The 21,147-nt window shown below is 39.4% G+C and overlaps 1 protein-coding gene across 4 annotated transcripts in view; it reads right to left on the bottom strand.

Annotated features, from left to right (window-relative positions):
• The window catches only part of LOC131128695 (multivesicular body subunit 12B), a 62,052-nt gene that overhangs the window by 21,353 nt on the left and 19,552 nt on the right, over window positions 1-21,147 (bottom strand). For all 4 annotated transcript variants that reach the window (XM_078789318.1, XM_078789320.1, XM_078789321.1 and 1 more), the window contains 5 exons: window positions 20,698-20,796; window positions 17,682-17,777; window positions 10,997-11,087; window positions 9,929-10,058; window positions 8,001-8,111 (listed from right to left, as the gene is read on the bottom strand). In XM_078789318.1, coding sequence (XP_078645444.1) covers window positions 8,001-8,111; window positions 9,929-10,058; window positions 10,997-11,087; window positions 17,682-17,777; window positions 20,698-20,793 — 524 coding nt within the window. In that variant the 5' untranslated portion in view covers window positions 20,794-20,796. The remainder of the gene's footprint in view (window positions 1-8,000; window positions 8,112-9,928; window positions 10,059-10,996; window positions 11,088-17,681; window positions 17,778-20,697; window positions 20,797-21,147) is intronic.

The following is a 21,147-nucleotide window of genomic DNA, read 5'->3' as shown; positions in this document are numbered from 1 at the left end:
GTCGCGGGATTCTATTATTCAAGGGAAGTCTGCTTTTACTCTTTCATGGCCTTGTATTACAGAAAACAGCCCTGAATGCACTTTGTGGGCAGTTGAAGTTAACAAACCATACAAGATTGAAATCCTCATCAATCAAGCTATCACAAATTACACCCCTGGCCTCACCCCTCTGGATCGATAAATCCTCAGCTAGTGAGGAGGGGGAAAAACAGCTTCTAGAGAGCTGCATAAAATGGCGTGCCTTGGAGGTAGCTAAAGAATACAACAGCTATAAAACAAACGATCTCATAATGATGATGCAAAGTAGTAATATCATTAAAATGGGAATTGCTATGATTAGCACAGACAGGCATTATGTAAGACCAGGTTAGGAACATTCTGCAGAAATCACAGTTATAAAATGAAGAAACAGACTTTAGAGGCCAGACGGTTCCCAATAATGTTTTTTTTGTTGTTGTTTAATAACTCTATTTAGGTTCTCACGTGGATAGCGGTATTCATTGGTGATTTGGAGAAATATAAAGCACAGCCAAAAGGCTGCGACTGTACACAAATCGCAGCTGTGGAAATCTGTTCTTGACCTATGAGATAAATAAATATGCTAATTCCTATCAAGGTGAACAAAACAAGACTTCTGACTGTCTGTGGTACTTAAGAGGTGAAGCCTGCAACTCACATTTATTTGCAATGAAAGGGTTGACTTTCTTTCCCCTCATTTACATTAGCATTTGGCCATGTTGAATCCAGACCAATTGTGAATTTTTAAAAGGTTGGCATCAATCTTGTGGGGACGATTGCCATATTCAGTGCAGACTTTTTTACTTTGCAAAGGTTGATTCAGCAGCTGAAAAGGAAGCTGCACATCTGTCAAGCACACAGACTTCTAGCACGCTAGTGACATGGTAGTGAAAGGTTTAAATGTCTTTTTTAGGAGTTAGTTTTGTTTCAATGCTCAAAGGTGCGATTCATATTTTTCACGTAGTAAGCATGTGGTTATCAATGTGCATGGTTTTTGTATGATTCTGTTTTTGACAATTACCAACCATAGGTCTCCATTTTGGCGGCACGGCGGTCGAGTGGTTAGTGCGCAGACCAGGGTTCAATTCCACCCTCGGGGGTGGGTTTTCTCCGGGTACTCCGGTTTCCTCCCACATTCCAAAAACATGCTAGGTTAATTGGTGACTCCAAATTGTCCATAGGTATGAATGTGAGTGTGAATGGTTGTTTGTCTATATGTGCCCTGTGATTGGCTGGCGATCAGTCCAGGGTGTACCCCGCCTCTCGACCGAAGACAGCTGGGATAGGCTCCAGCACCCCCGCGACCCTCGTGAGGAAAAAGCGGTAGAAAATGAATGTCTCCATTTTTTGGAAACATATTATGCATTTCATTCTGTGGAATCGATGGCCCAAACGAAGCATCCACACAATGACTGAGACTGTGGGAAGTGTGGATTAATTCTTCATAAATCATGGAACGATGAACAACTCCGTATCTGTCTCCTTCCTTCCTCTGGATAAGCACTGTGCACCTTGTGATGATGACGTGTTCAAGCACACTGTGTATTTCTGTGAGTTCTGTGTTCTGCAATTGGTCGACTGAACTTTGATGAAGAATGTGATAATCCCGATTGAATTTCAGAAAGAACTTGTAGCCAAATACAAAGATAGCATCTAGTGTCTGTTCCAACTTCATTGTAATGTAAAGGTTCTTACAGATTCCAGAGGGAATGGTGTAAGGCAGACACATACTGTAAGTGGAACTGAGCAGTGTATGTAATAATGATTGTACCTGCTGCTGATGTTTACAATACAGTTCTAACTATCCACTCTTTTAAGTTAAGTTTGTAATGGAATAAAATAGTGTCCAGGTAAGGAATAAATTAATATTTAGGGTTACTTTTACCTACATTGAAGGCATTCCTAAAGGGTAATTGGGTTATTCCCTCAAACACTTTTTGGCAGCGAGAACAACTCATGACAAAACAACCTGTTTTGTCATGAGTTGCTTGAGTTTCTTGAATTCAGTAGTGTTTCTCACCTTTTTTATCAAAATGCTGGCACTCGCATCTTTCTTTGACTCCATTTTGAGTTATTGAGGCGAGAAATATTACTGAAGAAATAACAAAATAGGGAGGCGAGGAAATCTCGCTGCGACATTGCGTCTTTGGGAACAGTCACGTCAAGAATCAAGTCTTCAATGAAGGTAAATGTAACCTTAATTCATTTCTCATGTTCATCATTTATACGTATATGATGTATTTTAAATTGTTGTCTGCAAGTAAAACTATAAATATAAAACTATAAAAAGCTGTTTTGTGTGAACATGTTTGGCTTTCTGGAATGGATTAATCGGATTTACATTATTTCTTACACAAAAAATGCATCCAGTTAACGGTTTGAGTCGGACCTTTTGGGACAAATTAATGATTCAATAAAATGTGATTGTTTTTATATTTTTTGTGTCTTTATTGGATAAATTGGATTGATTTCTGATGGAAAAATGATTCAGTTTTCATACATTTCAGTTATTATCTGACTTTTTGAAACAAATCAATGATGAAAACCAAGATTCCACTGTATTCGTAAGTGATGGGAACTTAAAGTCCCAAACCACATGAAACCCTGAATGTGTTCATTTTCTAAAGGAAACCTCAAGGGCTGCTTTTCCATCTGGTCACACTACAAAGCCTTTTCACCCAAATTGGTGATTTCTAAATACAATGTTAGGTGCATTAGAGGGGCTGACATATGGCAAATCAATTAGACAACTAATGCCTAAAACAAAAACATGGCAAGTGCATTTGCTAATCAAGTGTCGGGGCTCATATTATGGTGGCCACTGGAGTTTTGACAACAATTAATCCTCATTTCGGGCAAGGAGAGCCATATTGACACGTATTCCTAATTTGAATATGCAATTATAGTGTAGTTCCTCATCAAATTACAGTAAAACTGGGAACACAGCCTAGAAGATTTACACAATTACAACACTTACCAAGAGACTTATGTTCCCATAAAATCTGTCTGAGTTAAAATCATATTAGTGTCGCAAAGCAAACCACAGCAGTGAAGTTCACTTCATTGTGTTGTTGCAACTGCAGTTCAAATAATTTCAAAAGCATTCTTTATGTTCCTGATTTGTCAATGTTAAAAAGACAGATAAGGAGAAAAGAACTCCTGCCTATGAGAGACAGCGGGGACAAAAGTGGGAGTCAGTGGGACAGGTAAGATGATGAAAAAGTAATATCAGTGTAAAGCCAGAGTTGTGATACAGAAAGCAGGAAGCTCTTGTTTTGACACACATCCACCTTCTCCTACGACAACACCTCCACATGATCCTTTATGTGCTGACAGTGATGCTTTGTAGGTGCCACTATTCAGCCATTTCATAGGTGCCACTATCTCAGCCATCATTATCCTCCTTTAAGCTCAGTGTCGGGGGCTCAAAAGGGATATGCTGTGAAATTTGTAGCAAATCACTGAAGAGTACGAGCCTGTGAAATCTCTGCTGATCATTCAATCATTCCCACCACTGTACTGAAACCATCCCCCGGATCTGAGCTACTTTTCGCAACTTTTTAGAATGCAAGTAATCAAATAGTAACAATAGTAATAGTAGAACAAGTAATGAGAAAGACTGAGGCTGTCATGCAACACTGACAGACACACAACCAGGATGCCTCGTTCTCTTTCTCATGTACACTAGAAAGTCATGGAGAGCAAGCAACACAAGCCCTTACTAGGGATGAGCCGGATACTCGTTGTAAACGAGTATCCTTTACGGATCACGCATTTTTACCGGATACAAGGATGAAACATTTCCAACTCCTCATTATGATGTAAAATCCTCATTATGTATTCATGCTTCCCGCTCTGTGATTGGCCAGTCACACAAGGCAACTGCCCCCTAGACAGCCTTGCAGCCTTTTTTTCCAGACACCATGATGCCTGAACACTGCCAATACAAGAAATTGATCATATTGATCAATTGATCAGTGGCGATTTGGACAATAGTATCTATCAACATCGTCCCCTCAAAGAACAAACAACAATATGAAGTAATTAGACGCTATTTAATAATAATAAACATGAAAAATACACATTGAGTAAGGCACCAAAAAACCCACAACAATCCACAACACTGGGGCTGTGCAGGAAGGTTATCAGATGGATATTGGAGTATTACAGGAAAGTTGACTGCTCTGCTCTGATGTGTTAAATATACTTAAAATAAAAATTGTATGCATAACTCCGCTCCGAATTCCTGCACGGCACACATTAAAAGAGAAAACGATGAAGTGTTTATTTTGTCTATGTAATCCTTATGAGAAGCTTGCCACCGGAGCTCACCTCCTCAAGCCGGTGTATCTGCACTGCTGTGGAAGCCTGTATGCATTCTTTACTTATACCATTCTGAGTATAGATACAAATTTTGATAATTTAGATGGGTGAACAGATGCGGATACAAATAGTGGTGCAGTCACTCATCCCTCTCCAATACAATCTCCTGCATAAATGCTTCAATGTGAGTGTCCCAGCCAGAATGCTGCCTGAGCCAGACGGTATTTATATGCCAATTCAGACATGGATGACTCTCTAGGTGTAAGGTGTAAGAAAGTCGACATTGCCATAAAAAAATAAAATCAGCTTTGACATTTTTATCGCTGTACTGTTTGATATGAAATGTGCATATGTCTACATTGGGCTAAGATTCTAATAGAAATGTCACTGAGATTTGAGTGAACTGGAGAGGAAAGAAGCCTAATTTCTGCTAGCAGTTACTAAAGAGGTCAGCCAAGCAATGACAGTTTTATCAGTAATGATGGATGAAGGGGGTCTTTGCTGGAAACATGTAAAGGCTGATTGGATAGTGTTTTTTCCACACTATCTGCAAAATTTGAGGTCACAATTCTGTTTTAAGTAGAAGATGAGCAAAACAATGCATGGACAGCAAAGGTCCTCTACCACAGGGACTTCTCTGTACACCCATTGAACTTCACATGTAAAGGCTGATTGGATCATGTTTTTTTCATTCTAGCTGCAAACATTCGGGGGGCAGAATTCAAATTCAAGGGGAAGATCAGTCTATCCATCCATTCATTTTCTATGCCGCTTATCCTCACTAGGGTTGCGGGGGTATAATAGAGCCTATGCCAGCTGACTTCGGGGGAGAGGCGGGGTACACTCTGGACTGGTCGCCAGCCAATTGCAGGATCAGTCTTCAACTATCAACTACTTCAACTATCGGTCTACAAACAACAAAAGTCCTCCATCAAGGGGGCCTCTCTCTTCTGTACACACACTGACCAAGACGATAAGGGTATAACCATCCATCCATTTTCTATGCTGCTTATCCTCACTAGGGTCATGGGTATGATGGAGCCTATCCCAGCTGTCTATGGGCGAGAAACAGAGAACCATTCAAACTCACTCAAGGCCCTTTTGGCCTTGTTAGGGTGAGGAAATATTTCATTTCCAACAACCTTTACAGGGACTGTACTTTGTAGTAAGTAAATGTTGTTTTTCCTCCACCAATTTTCAATACTTAGATATAAATTATTAAAAAAAAAAATTATTATTAACTAAAACTGAACTTAAACTAGACTTAAACATTTTTCGTTTTCATCGACGAAAACGTTTTTAGTTGAATTCGAATAAAACTGGACTAAAACGATCCATCACATATAGAACTGACTGCAGCATTTCTTTTGTGATGTGGATAACTCCACTTTCTGTGAGTGCACACCATTTTGCACTGTTCCATTTGTATTCACAAAGGACTCAGTGAGTGTTGACTGTCGGAATAAAGGCTCTGTATCTCATGTGTAATTTTTTTTCCAGATGGGAAAACTGGGTCGGTTGAATATGTTTGAGGAGAGAAAGTTATTTTTATTTATTTTGTTGCCAGCACTTCATAAAAAAAAAAATTAGCATTCAGAATATCCCCACATGTGTGTTGTGGCATTTTGCTTTTTTCCTCCGAATGTCTACATTTCCTTGCATTGCTCCTCATGAGGCTACACTCTGCCGCTGTGTTTATGCTAGCAGCCCCGCCTCTCCCCATAAAGACAAAGCAACTGTATGACTTACAAGTGTGCACACTTTTTCGTTCTTCTGTGAAACGGCGTTGTTCTATGAAGTGTCCAGATCAGGTGTGTCAAACTCAATCACACAGGGGGCCTACTTTAGGTTATGGGCCCCCCTCCGACATAGACAATTTAAGTTAGCAGGGATAAGCTCCAGCATACCTGCGAACCCAGTGAGGATAAGTGACCTAGAAAATGGATGGATAGATGTTCCTTTCAGGAAAGTGATTGTTACTCAACCACCTCTTCGTCATAAAAAAAAACCCCATCACAATCTGTGAGATATATAACCTGGAACAGTTAGCAGATGCATTTGCTGTAGTTAAAATGATCATTTTTTTCACATTTTCTTATGCCTTTTTAAGGTGTTATTTTGTACAAACAGGGTGGAATACGGGAAATGTTGCAGTTTGTAGTCATGTACGGTTAAATATATACTTTTGCTTTAAATCTGACACCCTTATTAAGAATGGTTGTGAATTTCATGTTATATAGAATATTTATTTAAAATCAAAATGGCAGAGTAGTTTATACTGGAGGAATCGCTGACTCATTCAGATCGCTCTACGCACTTTGATAAAGTCTGTGAGGCAGGCCAAATCAATGCCATTTTCCAAACAGTTCCCTGGGCCTGAGTTTGACAAATTTGGTGTAAATGCTGAACCAATACAGACTGAACCCTCTTCAGACAAGCATGTACATGGCAATAAATGGAGGCCAGCTAAATTATAAGTATATTTTAATTGATCATAACATATTGAAAATATTTGGCTGATTGAGAGGTATCTCTTTTAGAATGTGAAAGTGCAGTATATGAGCCAAGCCTATAAAGACTACGTATATTGAACTTCAGCAGCTTGAGGAGCTGTACATAAATCATTATGTCAGTATATCTAATCTGTGACTTAAAATGACAACAGAAGTATTTGTAAGTGTATGTTTGGGTGCCTGCACTACATGCTACTGTACAGATGCCAGATAAACAGTCAAAGGGCCCGGCTGTATAATTTACCCACAGTCCCGTCCTCATGTGTCAGTGAATTATGGATGGAATTACTCTCGAAAGAAGACTCTGAGTGCAGAATGAATTTGAATGTTAATACAAAACCAGCAGCCTGTGATCTCAGCAGGCATCAGAGGGGGGTGTGAGTTGCTTCGAGGTGCAATTCATCCCAACCTCTCATCCTCACCAACTTCAAAAGAGCAGAGGATTACCAGTAAGAGCCGTAAAGGCAGACACAGGCCTAAACTCTTCGGTTCTGAATTTGGGGTTTGTTATTCAATTTATTTGTTTATTCTCATCTAAATGTATTACCAAGTGAACAGTTGCTGCCTTTCTGGAGATATTTTGCATGACTTTTACTCAGTTTAGTCAAGGATGGCAAAGCAAAAAGCTTCAAGCTGGCAAACCTGCCAGCAGCCTGTGCCAAGCACACTCTGACACCGTCTAAGCTGTTTGTTTACAATTTGCAGTGGAAATCCCCAGGTTTTCATCGCAATAAATAATCAAGCTTTTCTGCTTTAGATTTTTTTCTGTGAGGCCTGAGGCGAAGGATGCTGCAACAGCCTGAGTAGAGAGCGGACACGTGCGTTCCAGCATGCCAAAGATCTTGGAGCTCTCCTTCCTTCCTCTGCAGCTGTTGCAGCTTCTCCAGGCTACATCCTCCCGTTTGTGTGCACAACATTACTGTTGCTCCAGTCAGAGCAACCTGACTCTCCACAAATAGCAGGAGTTTAGTCCTTAATTGAACTCAGGTGAGCTCTCTCACCACATTGAATTGCCCAGTTGAGATCACCTACTTTGCCATAAAACATATGATATGGTGACAAAACAAATTGAATAACAATTAACAGATAATTTATAACAAATAAAACAAAGTGACAAACATCTTGTGGAATTTTTCAAAACATTACCTGGTTATGTCAGATGGAGCATCATTGTTAACTTTGCTGGCTCTCTGCTGAGATAATTGCAGATGAGGCACCTCTCCCACTCGATACCAGATTCCCATGTTATTGATTTCTCTGTGCAACAAGAAGGAAATCACAGTTTATACAGTGTTAGCACCTCTTTACAACTTTAAACGCTCTGTTTCTCTTACATGCAGTATTCTAAACTCAATAATTCCACAACATTGTACCTTCAAGAAAATGTATGCTGTCCAATATTTTGAGTTTGTAATGAGATGAATCAGATTCATTAATATTGACTGCGTTTTTTTTTAACAGAAAAATAAATGACAGGAAACAACTACAGTCATCCCTGGCCACAGAGAATTTTGCGGCTTCATTCTATCACAGTTTTTCTAAAATATGTGAATTAATAACCTATCATGCTGTTTTGCAATTGAATGTGGCTTATTAGTTCAAATGCATATTTATGCATATTTTTTTGCCTTAATTGAGCACTTCTAAGCAGCAAAATACAAATATCAGGCATTAAAAAGACGCATTGACATTTTGATGTAGTATTCTACACTGGTAGAATTTGGTAGTTTTGGTGAAACACAGAAGCGTCAGACTGATTGCCGAAAATTGCAGTTTGAATTGTTAACAGGCAGAATAATAATGAAATAATAATAATTATTATACCCATAATAGTCTAAAATGCTCTAATAATGTTAAAACATGCATTTAGAAGGTCGTAAACATGCTTTCTATGCTATACTCTATTTATTTTATATTTATATATTGGGCTAATATATATTATATTTTATATTATATAAAATATTCAATTTATAAAGAAGGAAGGAAGGAATTAATAAATAGAAGAGATATATATTTGTCTGTATTGTCAGTTGCAAAACGTGTAGTTCAGTGGTCACCCGACATTTCTGGGCTGTGAACCTAAAAAAGATCTACATTTGACAGTCCACAGGTTGTTGATAATAGCGATCCTGGTGAATTCTTGTGAGGACCAGGGGAATGCAAGCACGGAAAAGAGTATGCATATTCTCCATTGCTGAAGGAGTAACCCTTGGAAAGGTTTGGTTATGGAAAAGCACAGGCCCACGGTCACGCTCCCTGTGGGTCAAACACTACTCACATCTCTTCCTTTCAACTTTCAGCACTCCTTACTACCCAAAAGTAAAGAGAACAGGTGAGACTTAGGCAAGGTCTGCACTCAAAACTTGGGGGTTCAGGTGTAGTTCTATTAATGCTTGCCATTTGCTTGATTTCCGATGGTGCAAACGTGTTGATACATATTGCACAATATTAAAACATTATACAGCCGTCCCTTGCTACATCGGGATTTGAATTTTGCGACTTAAGTTGCTTGAATATGCCCAATTATTTATGTATACATATGTATGTATTATGCATATGTTCATTGAGACACAGAAGCACCAGACTAGGTTGTTGTAATAATGTGCTTTTATTGCAGGTTTGAATGATCTAACAACAGGCACAATAATCCTTAATAAAATCACAGGTTGCAGCCGCAACACATACCAAGCTAAAACTCACATCTGAACCCCCGAGGTCGCCTCCTGCCGGTCCTGCCACTCATTTCCACGAGGGGCCACATTTACCGCATCACACAAGAACACAAGTCTTTATTGACTTATTTTCTGTTATTATGTCTTCTATATTAGGTAATTATGTCAAAGATGACTATCGGGGTGTTAATTTGTGTCTAGAGCACTCTAATAATGTTTAAAAAAACGTGTGTTGTAAAGAGGTTTTCAGTGCTGTAACTATGCAAACATTGCATTTAAAAATAAGAAATCCTACTTCGCTGAAATTAACTTATTCCGGTTGTGTCAAGAACCAATTAATCATGAAAAACAAGGGGTCATTGTTTTTTTTATTTATATTATGTGCACAGCCCAATAACTTACCCAATGCAGGTGTAGTGAACAAGATGGTATTTGGATTTGGCACTGATCTGGATGTCATACACAGCCGTGTCCGCTGTTGCACGTGGGCTGAGTTTCACACAAAGCCTTCTCTTCCTCATTGCCTGATCTTCTATGGAGTCAGACAAACACAAAAAACAATAAATCACTGCACATTTAGGTTTTCAAGCTGAAAAAAAACTCATGAAAGCCGAGCTTCTCATGTGCTACTTGTAATGCTTCACTTTCTTTTGACCAATGATGGCTGACTGAGCCAAATCAAGACTTCCATTTGGACTCCTACAACTACAGTATAAGTGAGTATTTTACAGCCACAAAATCAACTGAGTTGTAATCATTTGTATTTGTTTTAGTGGCTACATGACAAAAAATAAAAAATAAAGCAAATCTTTAGTGCACAACAGGAATTTAAACCGTATTGTCTGAATGGAAACTCATACATTATGTCACATGTACATTAAACATGGACCCATATAAGGTAATAAAATATTAAATTACACTATAGCTATACAGAACATAATCTCTTCTCTTCATTCTCACAAGAAAAGCATTGCTACGGTTTTCTATATTGCCTCTGTGCCTTGCTCATTTATTTCCCCAGCAACACTTGAAAGTGCAGGGTAAATGGAACGATAATAAAAATAATAAACAAGCTGTCCTCCACACACCAAAATATTATTACATTTCCAAGGCATGGAAAGTGAAGGGGAAATACATAGCACTCAAAAAGCACTAAAGCATTGGGGAATGCAGTTCATTAATATTAGATAACCCCATCCACTCGTCCTCTCCCCAAATAAATACATAAATAAATAAGCCCCTCATAAAGAAAAGCCCAGCTCCAGCTGAGATAAACAATGACTCATGATTCTCTTCCTTTGTACCTCTGGGGCAAAATGTTTATTTTATTCTCACAGTCTACTATAAATTAAGCTAACCTGCACCCATAAAACATTCACAATCTCAAGCCAAGCTGCCCCTTCCGTATAAGCTGGTCAGGGAGCAAGAAGCAATGAGCCAGGCTGTGGTCTACATTGTCTGTTTTCTTACTTGTGTCCAATGTCTCTTGAATATGTGTGAAACCCTCTGGCAATGCATCCTTCATGTCAGTCAACTTCATGTCCACAACAACATCAGGCCCCTAGTAGACAGGATATGACCAACATATTAGAGTCATCCATTTAAGAACGTTTAGCAAAGGAATGGCATGGTTCAAATGTTTTGAAGAGAGAATAAAAACACTTACAGAATATATAAGTTGGCAAAATATCTAAAGTAAACACATGAAAACATTTTTAAATGTGAACTTCATATTGTCTGTGTTCTGGCGAGCAGCTGTGTGATGGGGATGAAAAGTGTGCTCTCCCAAATGATGCCGGTTACAAACAATCAGGGACTGCAAAAGACATTTTCAAGACATTTTGCTCCAATTACATTTTTCTTTTGGGGTATAATAAATTGCAATAATACACACCGGCAGTAAAAAGTGGACTGAACCAGGCATGACTCAATGGCTGCTCAACAGTCATTGCCATTAGAGAAAATTTTTATTCATAGTTTTTACACTGACTTATGGCGGAATATGAATGAATGTTATTACCATGCATGGGAGATGTTTTTGTATTTGCCTTTTTTTGCTGGGACACCCCCCCCCCCCCCAACAACATGACAAAAGGGGTCTATCTAGTTTCAACTTAGAGTGTGATAAATCACAAACTATTTACTTTCCACTATATAATTCTGGGGCTAATTTTACAGAATCTGTTTTTGTCATAGACAATTACAGTGGGAGCTCCTTTGACTGACACATAAAATAGCCTCTATTGATGGCACTGTCATGTTTTATTTCTGTCACATTCTTTAAAACAATGCAGACACACATTTTAAGATAATATGCAGGAACAAGGGCAAAGCTATTTGTATTCTATACACTAGCCAGTGGGCCAGATTGAACTTGTGCGTGAGGATGCTGCTGCCAAGTTGTCTGGATGTTAGAGGACATTCTCTAAAGAAAATAATTGGCACATATGCATATTCTGTTTAGGTGTTGTAAAGTATTACATGCGCTACACACTCAGCCGACGCATTAATAGCAATAACTATAATAATAATATTGTACTCTATATCTCCTATAGTTCCAGTCAAACAGCACTAACTACATATGTGTTTACGTGAATGCACAAGTTACCACGTCTGCCTTTATGAAATGATAATGCTCACATTTGTTCGAGATTGCCAGAGGGAGAAAAACAAAACCAAAATTGGCAAAGCAATGACAGGTTGGTGCTATAATACATAAAGAGATATTATAATGTTCATGGACCAGCAACAGCACATCAACCATGAGATGCAGATAGAGTGGAACCTTAGTTTGTCAGCCCTGGTTAGCATGTTTATCAGTTTACGTAAAACATTTACACCAAAATGTTGCCTCAGTTTGCATACATTTTTTTGGTTAGTGTACAATATGTCATGCGTCTTGTGTCTTTATGGAACCAATTAAATTGAATGGAAAATATATATAATAATACATATAATCATGCTCGTGGACCGATCGCAGCTGCAGATTGTGGGCAGCCGTAATTACTTGAGTTATTACGGTTAACGTGATAGCACACGTGGTCAATCAAAATGAACCAATGACATTTTTTATTTACTTGCAAGAAACGATCCATTCATCCATGCCCTATGCTGCTAATCTCTGAAAAGAATGATGACTTGCTCAAAAGTAAGATGTTGATCAATAAAACCGAACATTTATAAGTGAAAGGACGGGACAAAATTTTTTTCATTCTTTCAGAATCCAGTGCCAGCGCTATGTCTTGTGCTCTGAAACTGTAGCGCCCAGTGTAAAACACCTATGAGAGTCATAGCATATTAATTTACAACACCACAATGTATTCTTTACTAAGGATTGTATGGATATTTGCGCGGAACAACAACATTTTTCACTGAAGTTGTGGCATGCAGCTGCTGCAGAGATCTGAACCAAAGGTAAACAATGTAGTATTGCAGCTTTTTTGTTAAAGAGAAACTGGTGCCGTTTTTTTTAACTTAAAAATAAACCTCTTGTGTTCATTCATTGTTTGTACAGTCGTACTTTTCATTAATCATGTGAAATTTGCTTCTGTTTTCTTTTAAATGCAATTTAGGTGCCAAAGTGAGAGATGTGTTGTAGGGCAATTACATGCAGTATGAAATACTACTGAGAAACTGTTGTAATATCTGTTTATTTTTCTGGACTGTCCAGACTGAATTCGGAACTGAAACCAGCAAAATTCAACAAAATGGAGAGCAGTGAAGCAATCATATTCAAATTGCATGCTGAGTACGACAAATTCAGACATGTTGGCAGGTCTGCACTAAAATTGACAGTCCGACAGTTCAACACGCATCCGTCCCATTATTTGACAAGCACTGTTTCAGGGTGATGTGCAGGGCTTCATTACAGTATACAGTGAAGAAAATAAGTATTTGAACACCCTGCTATTTTGCTATTTCTCCCACTTAGAAATCATGGAGGGGTCTGAAATTTTCATCGTAGGTGCATGTCCACTGTGAGAGAGATAAACTAAAAAGAAAAATCCAGAAATCACAATGCATGATTTTTTAACAATTTATTTGTGTGATACAGCTGCTAATAAGTATTTGAACACCTGAGAAAATGAATGTTAATATTTGGTACAGTAGCCTTTGTTTGCTATTACAGAGGTCAAACGTTTCCTGTAGTTTTTCACCAGGTTTGCACACACTGCAGGAGGGATCTTGGCCCACTCCTCCACACAGATCTTCTCTAGATCAGTCAGGTTTCTGGGCTGTCGCTGAGAAACACGGAGTTTGAGCTCCCTCCAAAGATTTTCGATTGGGTTCAGGTCTGGAGACTGGCTGGGCCATGCTAGAACCTTGATATGCTTCTTACGGAGCCACTCCTTGGTTTTCCTGGCTGTGTGCTTCGGGTCGTTGTCGTGTTGGAAGACCCAGCCACGACCCATCTTCAATGCTCTGACAGAGGGAAGGAGGTTGTTCCCCAAAATCTCACAATACACGGCCCCAGTCATCCTCTCTTTAATGCAGTGCACTCGTCCTGTCCCATGTGCAGAAAAACACCCCCAAAGCATGATGCTACCACCCCCATGCTTCACAGTAGGGATGGTGTTCTTCGGATTGTACTCTTCATTCTTCTTCCTCCAAACACGCTTATTGGAATTATGACCAAAAAGTTCTATTTTGGTCTCATCTGACCATAAAACTTTCTCCCATGACTCCTCTGTATCATCCAAATGGTCATATGCAAACTTAAGACGGGCCTTGACATGTGCTGGTTTAAGCAGGGGAACCTTTCGTGCCATGCATGATTTCACATCATGACGTCTTAGTGTATTACCTACAGTAACCTTGGAAACGGTGGTCCCAGCTCTTTTCAGGTCATTGACCAAGTCCTGTCGTGTAGTTCTGGGCTGATTCCTCACCTTTCTTAGAATCATTGAGACCCCACGAGGTGATATCTTGCATGGGGCTCCACTCCGATTGAGATTGACCGTCATGTTTAGCTTCTTCCATTTTCTAATGATAGCTCCAACAGTGGACCTTTTTTCACCAAGCTGCTTGGTAATTGCTCCGTAGCCCTTTCCAGCCTTGTGGAGGTGTACAATTTTGTCTCTGGTGTCTTTGGACAGCTCTTTGGTCTTCGCCATGTTACAAGTTAAAGTCTTACTGATTGTATGGGGTGGACAGGTGTCTTTATGCAGCTAACGACCTCAAACAGGTGCATCTGATTCAGGATGATACATGGAGTGCAGGTGGACTTCTAATGGGCAGACTAACAGGTCTTTCAGGGTCAGAATTCTAGATGATACACAGGTGTTCAAATACTTATTTGCAGCTGTATCACACAAATAAATTGTTAAAAAATCATGCATTGTGATTTCTGGATTTTTCTTTTTAGTTTATCTCTCTCACAGTGGACATGCACCTACGATGAAAATTTCAGACCCCTCCATGATTTCTAAGTGGGAGAAATAGCAAAATAGCAGGGTGTTCAAATACTTATTTTCTTCACTGTATTTGATATTCATATGAGCTAGTCGGACGCAATTTTATGGCAAAATAAGGTTCAGGCATTCGCATGGACATAAGTGCATAAATGGACCTGACTCTATATTCCTATATTCTAGGAATATAAGTGGCATCTCTGCTCACTTTCAGTAATGATGTAGGTTGATTAAACATGCTTAATATATTTTAATTTATGCTTTTCCTTTATATTTCACACAACATATATTCACATCTTGCGTAACTGCATGGACCCTAATGGCACACTACACCCAAGTAAATGTCTGGCCTTTACCTCACTCTGATCAATTGTACTGCATGGAATAAACAAAAATAATTTGAGTTAAAGTAAATTAAGAGTTGAATATTGTATTATTGCAAAAGTTGTTGCCAATATTTTCACTTCTACTGCAAATGAATATGCAAATATTGGTTAGTGCTCCTTGACTGTTAAAAATCAGAATCAGCCATGAAAAAAATCTCAATTTAAAAAAGTGTTTAGTGTTGACATTTTTGGTTTTCTGTAATGGATTATTTGGATTCATATTAATTCATATTAATTCATATCTGTTTCGGTTAGAGTTAGACTCTCTGGAACAAGTTAATAATGCTAACCTAGGTTCCAATGTATACACTGAATGGTATACAACATTGATGGGTAAATTAATCAAATGCATTTTTATTCATGCAGGAGCCGATGATGACGAGCAGGCCAACATTAGGTATTGTTTACCGTGGTGTCATTTTGACACCAGGATTAGTTATTAATTAGGAATAGTTAAAATACAGTTCATTGTTGTGTAATGAATAAATATGAATCCTATCCTCAGGAGGACCAACACCATGAAAAATGTTACACATTTAAATATGCATGTAAATATATTATATGTAAAAATTCATAACTGCACTGCCAGTGTTGGCATTTTAAAAATGTGACTTTAACACACTTTTCACTCTGATTAGTCAAAGTATTCTGGGCGCATAATCTGCTTAAATAACAGCCAGTAAACAAAGAGGTGCTGCATATACAGTGAAGAAAATAAGTATTTGAACACCCTGCTATTTTGCTATTTCTCCCACTTAGAAATCATGGAGGGGTCTGAAATTTTCATCGTAGGTGCATGTCCACTGTGAGAGAGATAAACTAAAAAGAAAAATCCAGAAATCACAATGCATGATTTTTTAACAATTTATTTGTGTGATACAGCTGCAAATAAGTATTTGAACACCTGTGTATCATCTAGAATTCTGACCCTGAAAGACCTGTTAGTCTGCCCATTAGAAGTCCACCTGCACTCCATGTATCATCCTGAATCAGATGCACCTGTTTGAGGTCGTTAGCTGCATAAAGACACCTGTCCACCCCATACAATCAGTAAGACTTTAACTTGTAACATGGCGAAGACCAAAGAGCTGTCCAAAGACACCAGAGACAAAATTGTACACCTCCACAAGGCTGGAAAGGGCTACGGAGCAATTACCAAGCAGCTTGGTGAAAAAAGGTCCACTGTTGGAGCTATCATTAGAAAATGGAAGAAGCTAAACATGACGGTCAATCTCAATCGGAGTGGAGCCCCATGCAAGATATCACCTCGTGGGGTCTCAATGATTCTAAGAAAGGTGAGGAATCAGCCCAGAACTACACGACAGGACTTGGTCAATGACCTGAAAAGAGCTGGGACCACCGTTTCCAAGGTTACTGTAGGTAATACACTAAGACGTCATGATGTGAAATCATGCATGGCACGAAAGGTTCCCCTGCTTAAACCAGCACATGTCAAGGCCCGTCTTAAGTTTGCATATGACCATTTGGATGATACAGAGGAGTCATGGGAGAAAGTTTTATGGTCAGATGAGACCAAAATAGAACTTTTTGGTCATAATTCCAATAAGCGTGTTTGGAGGAAGAAGAATGAAGAGTACAATCCGAAGAACACCATCCCTACTGTGAAGCATGGGGGTGGTAGCATCATGCTTTGGGGGTGTTTTTCTGCACATGGGACAGGACGAGTGCACTGCATTAAAGAGAGGATGACTGGGGCCGTGTATTGTGAGATTTTGGGGAACAACCTCCTTCCCTCTGTCAGAGCATTGAAGATGGGTCGTGGCTGGGTCTTCCAACACGACAACGACCCGAAGCACACAGCCAGGAAAACCAAGGAGTGGCTCCGTAAGAAGCATATCAAGGTTCTAGCATGGCCCAGCCAGTCTCCAGACCTGAACCCAATCGAAAATCTTTGGAGGGAGCTCAAACTCCGTGTTTCTCAGCGACAGCCCAGAAACCTGACTGATCTAGAGAAGATCTGTGTGGAGGAGTGGGCCAAGATCCCTCCTGCAGTGTGTGCAAACCTGGTGAAAAACTACAGGAAACGTTTGACCTCTGTAATAGCAAACAAAGGCTACTGTACCAAATATTAACATTCATTTTCTCAGGTGTTCAAATACTTATTAGCAGCTGTATCACACAAATAAATTGTTAAAAAATCATGCATTGTGATTTCTGGATTTTTCTTTTTAGTTTATCTCTCTCACAGAGGACATGCACCTACGATGAAAATTTCAGACCCCTCCATGATTTCTAAGTGGGAGAAATAGCAAAATAGCAGGGTGTTCAAATACTTATTTTCTTCACTGTATTACTGCAGAAAGCACAAGGAAAGTGATACTTTACATTCCCACTTACAGGTTTTCTAGTGAAACAGAGGTAGCGAGTGACCTTGGATTTGAATAAGCCGTCCTTCCACAGGTCAGCATCAGAGCCATCTGTTGTTTGTGCAACCTACGTGGAAAAAAAAAACAGAGAAAACACATTCAGGAGATGGGATAAAGTTAATGTATGTATGCCGTGAATGTGTTGCTTTTGTCTCCTCCCTTGCATACTAGCCTTAATTAACGCTTGCCTAGAGTAGCACTCCATCTCATTAGAGCTCCGCTTGGGTAAAGAAGTCTTAGCCTCCAAAAAGCTGGCTAAAAATATCATCCCTTGGGATAAGGCTGATTAAAGATGCCCTGACAACAATCTGCTCTAATAAGGAAACCAAACTTGAGCGTGTTTCTATGGCAAAATTGAGATTATATGTTTTTTTTTTTAAATGTAACATCCCTTAAGCAATGCACGGGTAAGCAAAGAAAAGTGTACCTTGATATTTGATTGTACTACACTCTAATAATGCACGGTTGAATCATCCTAGGATTGAATGAGACAAATTTTAAGCATGAACTGTGGCAGAGTGTATGCAGAAATGGGTGTACATTCTAATAAAATAGCAGATTGTCCTTGTATAATAGGTTCATTCATAGTTATAAAAGATTGACGCAAGCAGTAAGAATAATAGATGGCATCATATTGACAGCATTTTGGTGCCACAAGTCAAGCTCAAGGTCCTGCATAACACTGCTGTGTGTCGTGCAGAGTAAAATATAACCTGTAAACTCCTATATCGTTGACGCAAATATGCTTGGCTGAGGCGTCATGTTCCATTGGTTACAATGTGAGAATCACCTAAATAACTGCCAGGGTTATTTTCTACAGGGATCCTTTACAAAGAAGAGTCAATCTAATGAGGTTCATTCAAATGAAGAAGTCATAGATCTCTGCACCCACCCACACACATTACCCCCCTTGACAATAATGATGAATGACCCCAGTGACTGGGTGGGGGAAACATGGCGCAGGGAGATTCATGCAAAACCACCAAAGACAGGATGCGATGAGAGGGGGAAGCGACTTGAGCGGGAGGGCAGAGATAGTGAGTTGAGAAAGACAGAGCGAGCATCAGATGAGTAGCGAATTCTGTTCTGGCTGGGCGTCACAGCAGCACTTCCATGAAAGGTCCCACAAGGAGCCTATACATCACAGACCCTTCCTCTTTGTTACAAGACAACCCGTCTTGGGCACTTTTTCCAGGTCAATAGTCAGCACATCCTGTCAGCATAAACAAAGGTCTATAGTTTTATGAAACCCAAAGTCAAGTTGAGGAGTAACGAGGGCATGGTCCCCTTAGGAGGCACCTCAGGCATCATCCTGCCACAGGTGGTGGCAGGACGAAAACAGCTTGAATGTGAAATGCCAGGTCCTCAGCTGTGGTGTGGTTCTCTAACACTTTCTTCCAGGTGTTCATGTCCACAATTACAATCAATCAATACCTGTGCGTGTGCGGGTTCTCTACGCGTACTCCAGGTTCCTCCGGTCCCCAGTCAATCAGTCCAGGTAGCAGAACATTCGAATGGAATTATGAGAAATAGGTTTGTGTTCAAAGACATTGTGTAATTTGAGGTACATTTACTTGTTTTCAGTGTATTTTCCAGCATACTTAACAAAAAAATGTCTGTCCCTTGGGGGGAATGACAGAAAATAATAGAGAAGCACTGTTTTAAGGTGATGTATTGCTGTTCCAGACTATTTTTCTTGAGTGGGCTAGGTGTCAAAATGCCTCCTTTCATAGTAAAGGTTGCAGACCCCTGGCCTAGATAAAAAAAAACTTTAATCTGTTTAAGTGAATAAATTCTACATCGTGATACACACGTCATGTAGTTATGAATTTTGACACCAAGATAAATACAAAACGCAAAGAGATGATGAATATAAAATGTCTCTTGAAATGTGTCAATTTTAGTAATGGGTTTATGAGAGGAACAAGTCCAGGACTTGTGTGACTTTGAAAGGCCACATATCCCCTTTGCAACCCTTGCACGGAGTCAGAGCGCGCATTGCTGGTTGCATGGCGTTTGATGTCGGGTGGCTGCTGGTACTTGAGCAAAGCTGCTGATCCCAGTGGAACATTGTTTGATCTGGGTTTGTGCTCTCTTGTGTTGGAATGATCTCCTCAAGTTCAGAGATGAGAACACACAGCATCAGAGAGCAAAAGAGATAATCAGCCCTTTGACTTGCTGTATATAAAGGGTAGGGTAACAGTGGTGGGTTCATAAAACCAAGGCAGGTTTTAAAAGACGCCTTGCATGAACAAGTGCTGGAGCCTAACCCAGCAATCTTCAGGCAAGAGGCGGGGTACACCCTGTACTGATCGCCAATCATAGGGCACATACGTATAGACAACAACCATTCACACTCTATGGACAATTTGGAGTCGCCAATTAACCTAGCATGTTTTTGGAATGTGGGAGGAAACCGGAGTACCCGGAGAAAACCCACGCATGCACGAGGAGAACATGCAAACTCCACCAAGACATGGGCTAGTTTGGAATCGAACTCGGGTCTCCTAACTATGAGGCTAACCACTCTGTTGCCGTGCAGCCCCCAATACAAATATGTTAATTCAATTTCTCCTGATTATCCTTTTTCCAGTTTGTGTGCATGGTAAAATCAACAAGAATAAATAGGTAAGAAGGGCCTTCTGCTGTGCCTGTATAATTCTTTAACTCAGGCTATGGTAAATTACTTCACAAATAAAAATAGGTCATAATGCTAACAGAATGCTAGTTTAATTTGTATGATTTGCATTTATTTGGAGAGTTTCTGGTTTACTTGCTAAAAAAAGAAATGAGTCGAGTGGACACCAAGCAAACATGTAAGGAAAAATGTAAGGAATTCCTTGAAGGTTTGAAACTTATGTAGACTGGACCTATGGCTTTTGCAAAGCATTGTAGCAAATGTAAAGTATAATCAGCATGTGTAATTCCACAACAGCATAATTTATTATTAGTTAATTATTCTACCAGAGCACACAATGATAACTTACAACATAGTAGTCATCCAAAGCCTTGATGTGTGATGAGACGACTCCAACCGCAGAGATGGGCTCCGTAGGCAAATGGTCACTCACAGCAGACATCATAATCTGCGATTTAAAATAAAAATGGGTAAATAAAACTCTTTGTTTTCTCCTTCTAAAAATTAAGATGAGGTTTAATTAAATATTTAGACAAATATATGTATAATTATGTATACAGTGGGACTGTAAAATACAATAGCAACAACAAACTGGGCAGAAAAAAGCAGACTCTGACAGAAATTGAGGGTCGTTAAGCTTCATTACCAAGAGAATGGACAAAGAACACCAAAGTATTGACTTCTCAAGAAGGCTTTTTAGGTTCTAAAAGAAAAAGTGTCCTTCTAACTGAGGTCCAACTGACAACTTAGACCTAAAAAGCATTTGAATTAGAGAGGGCAATCACATATTTTCAAGGAA

Source organism: Doryrhamphus excisus, linkage group LG3, assembly GCF_037039965.1.
Source record: "Doryrhamphus excisus strain RoL-2023G ecotype Guam linkage group LG3, RoL_Dexc_Guam_v1.1, whole genome shotgun sequence".
In the NCBI taxonomy this organism is placed as follows: Eukaryota; Metazoa; Chordata; class Actinopteri; order Syngnathiformes; family Syngnathidae; genus Doryrhamphus; species Doryrhamphus excisus.
The sequence above is the reverse complement of the archived record's forward strand: the minus strand, read 5'-3'. Positions and strand labels throughout refer to the sequence as shown.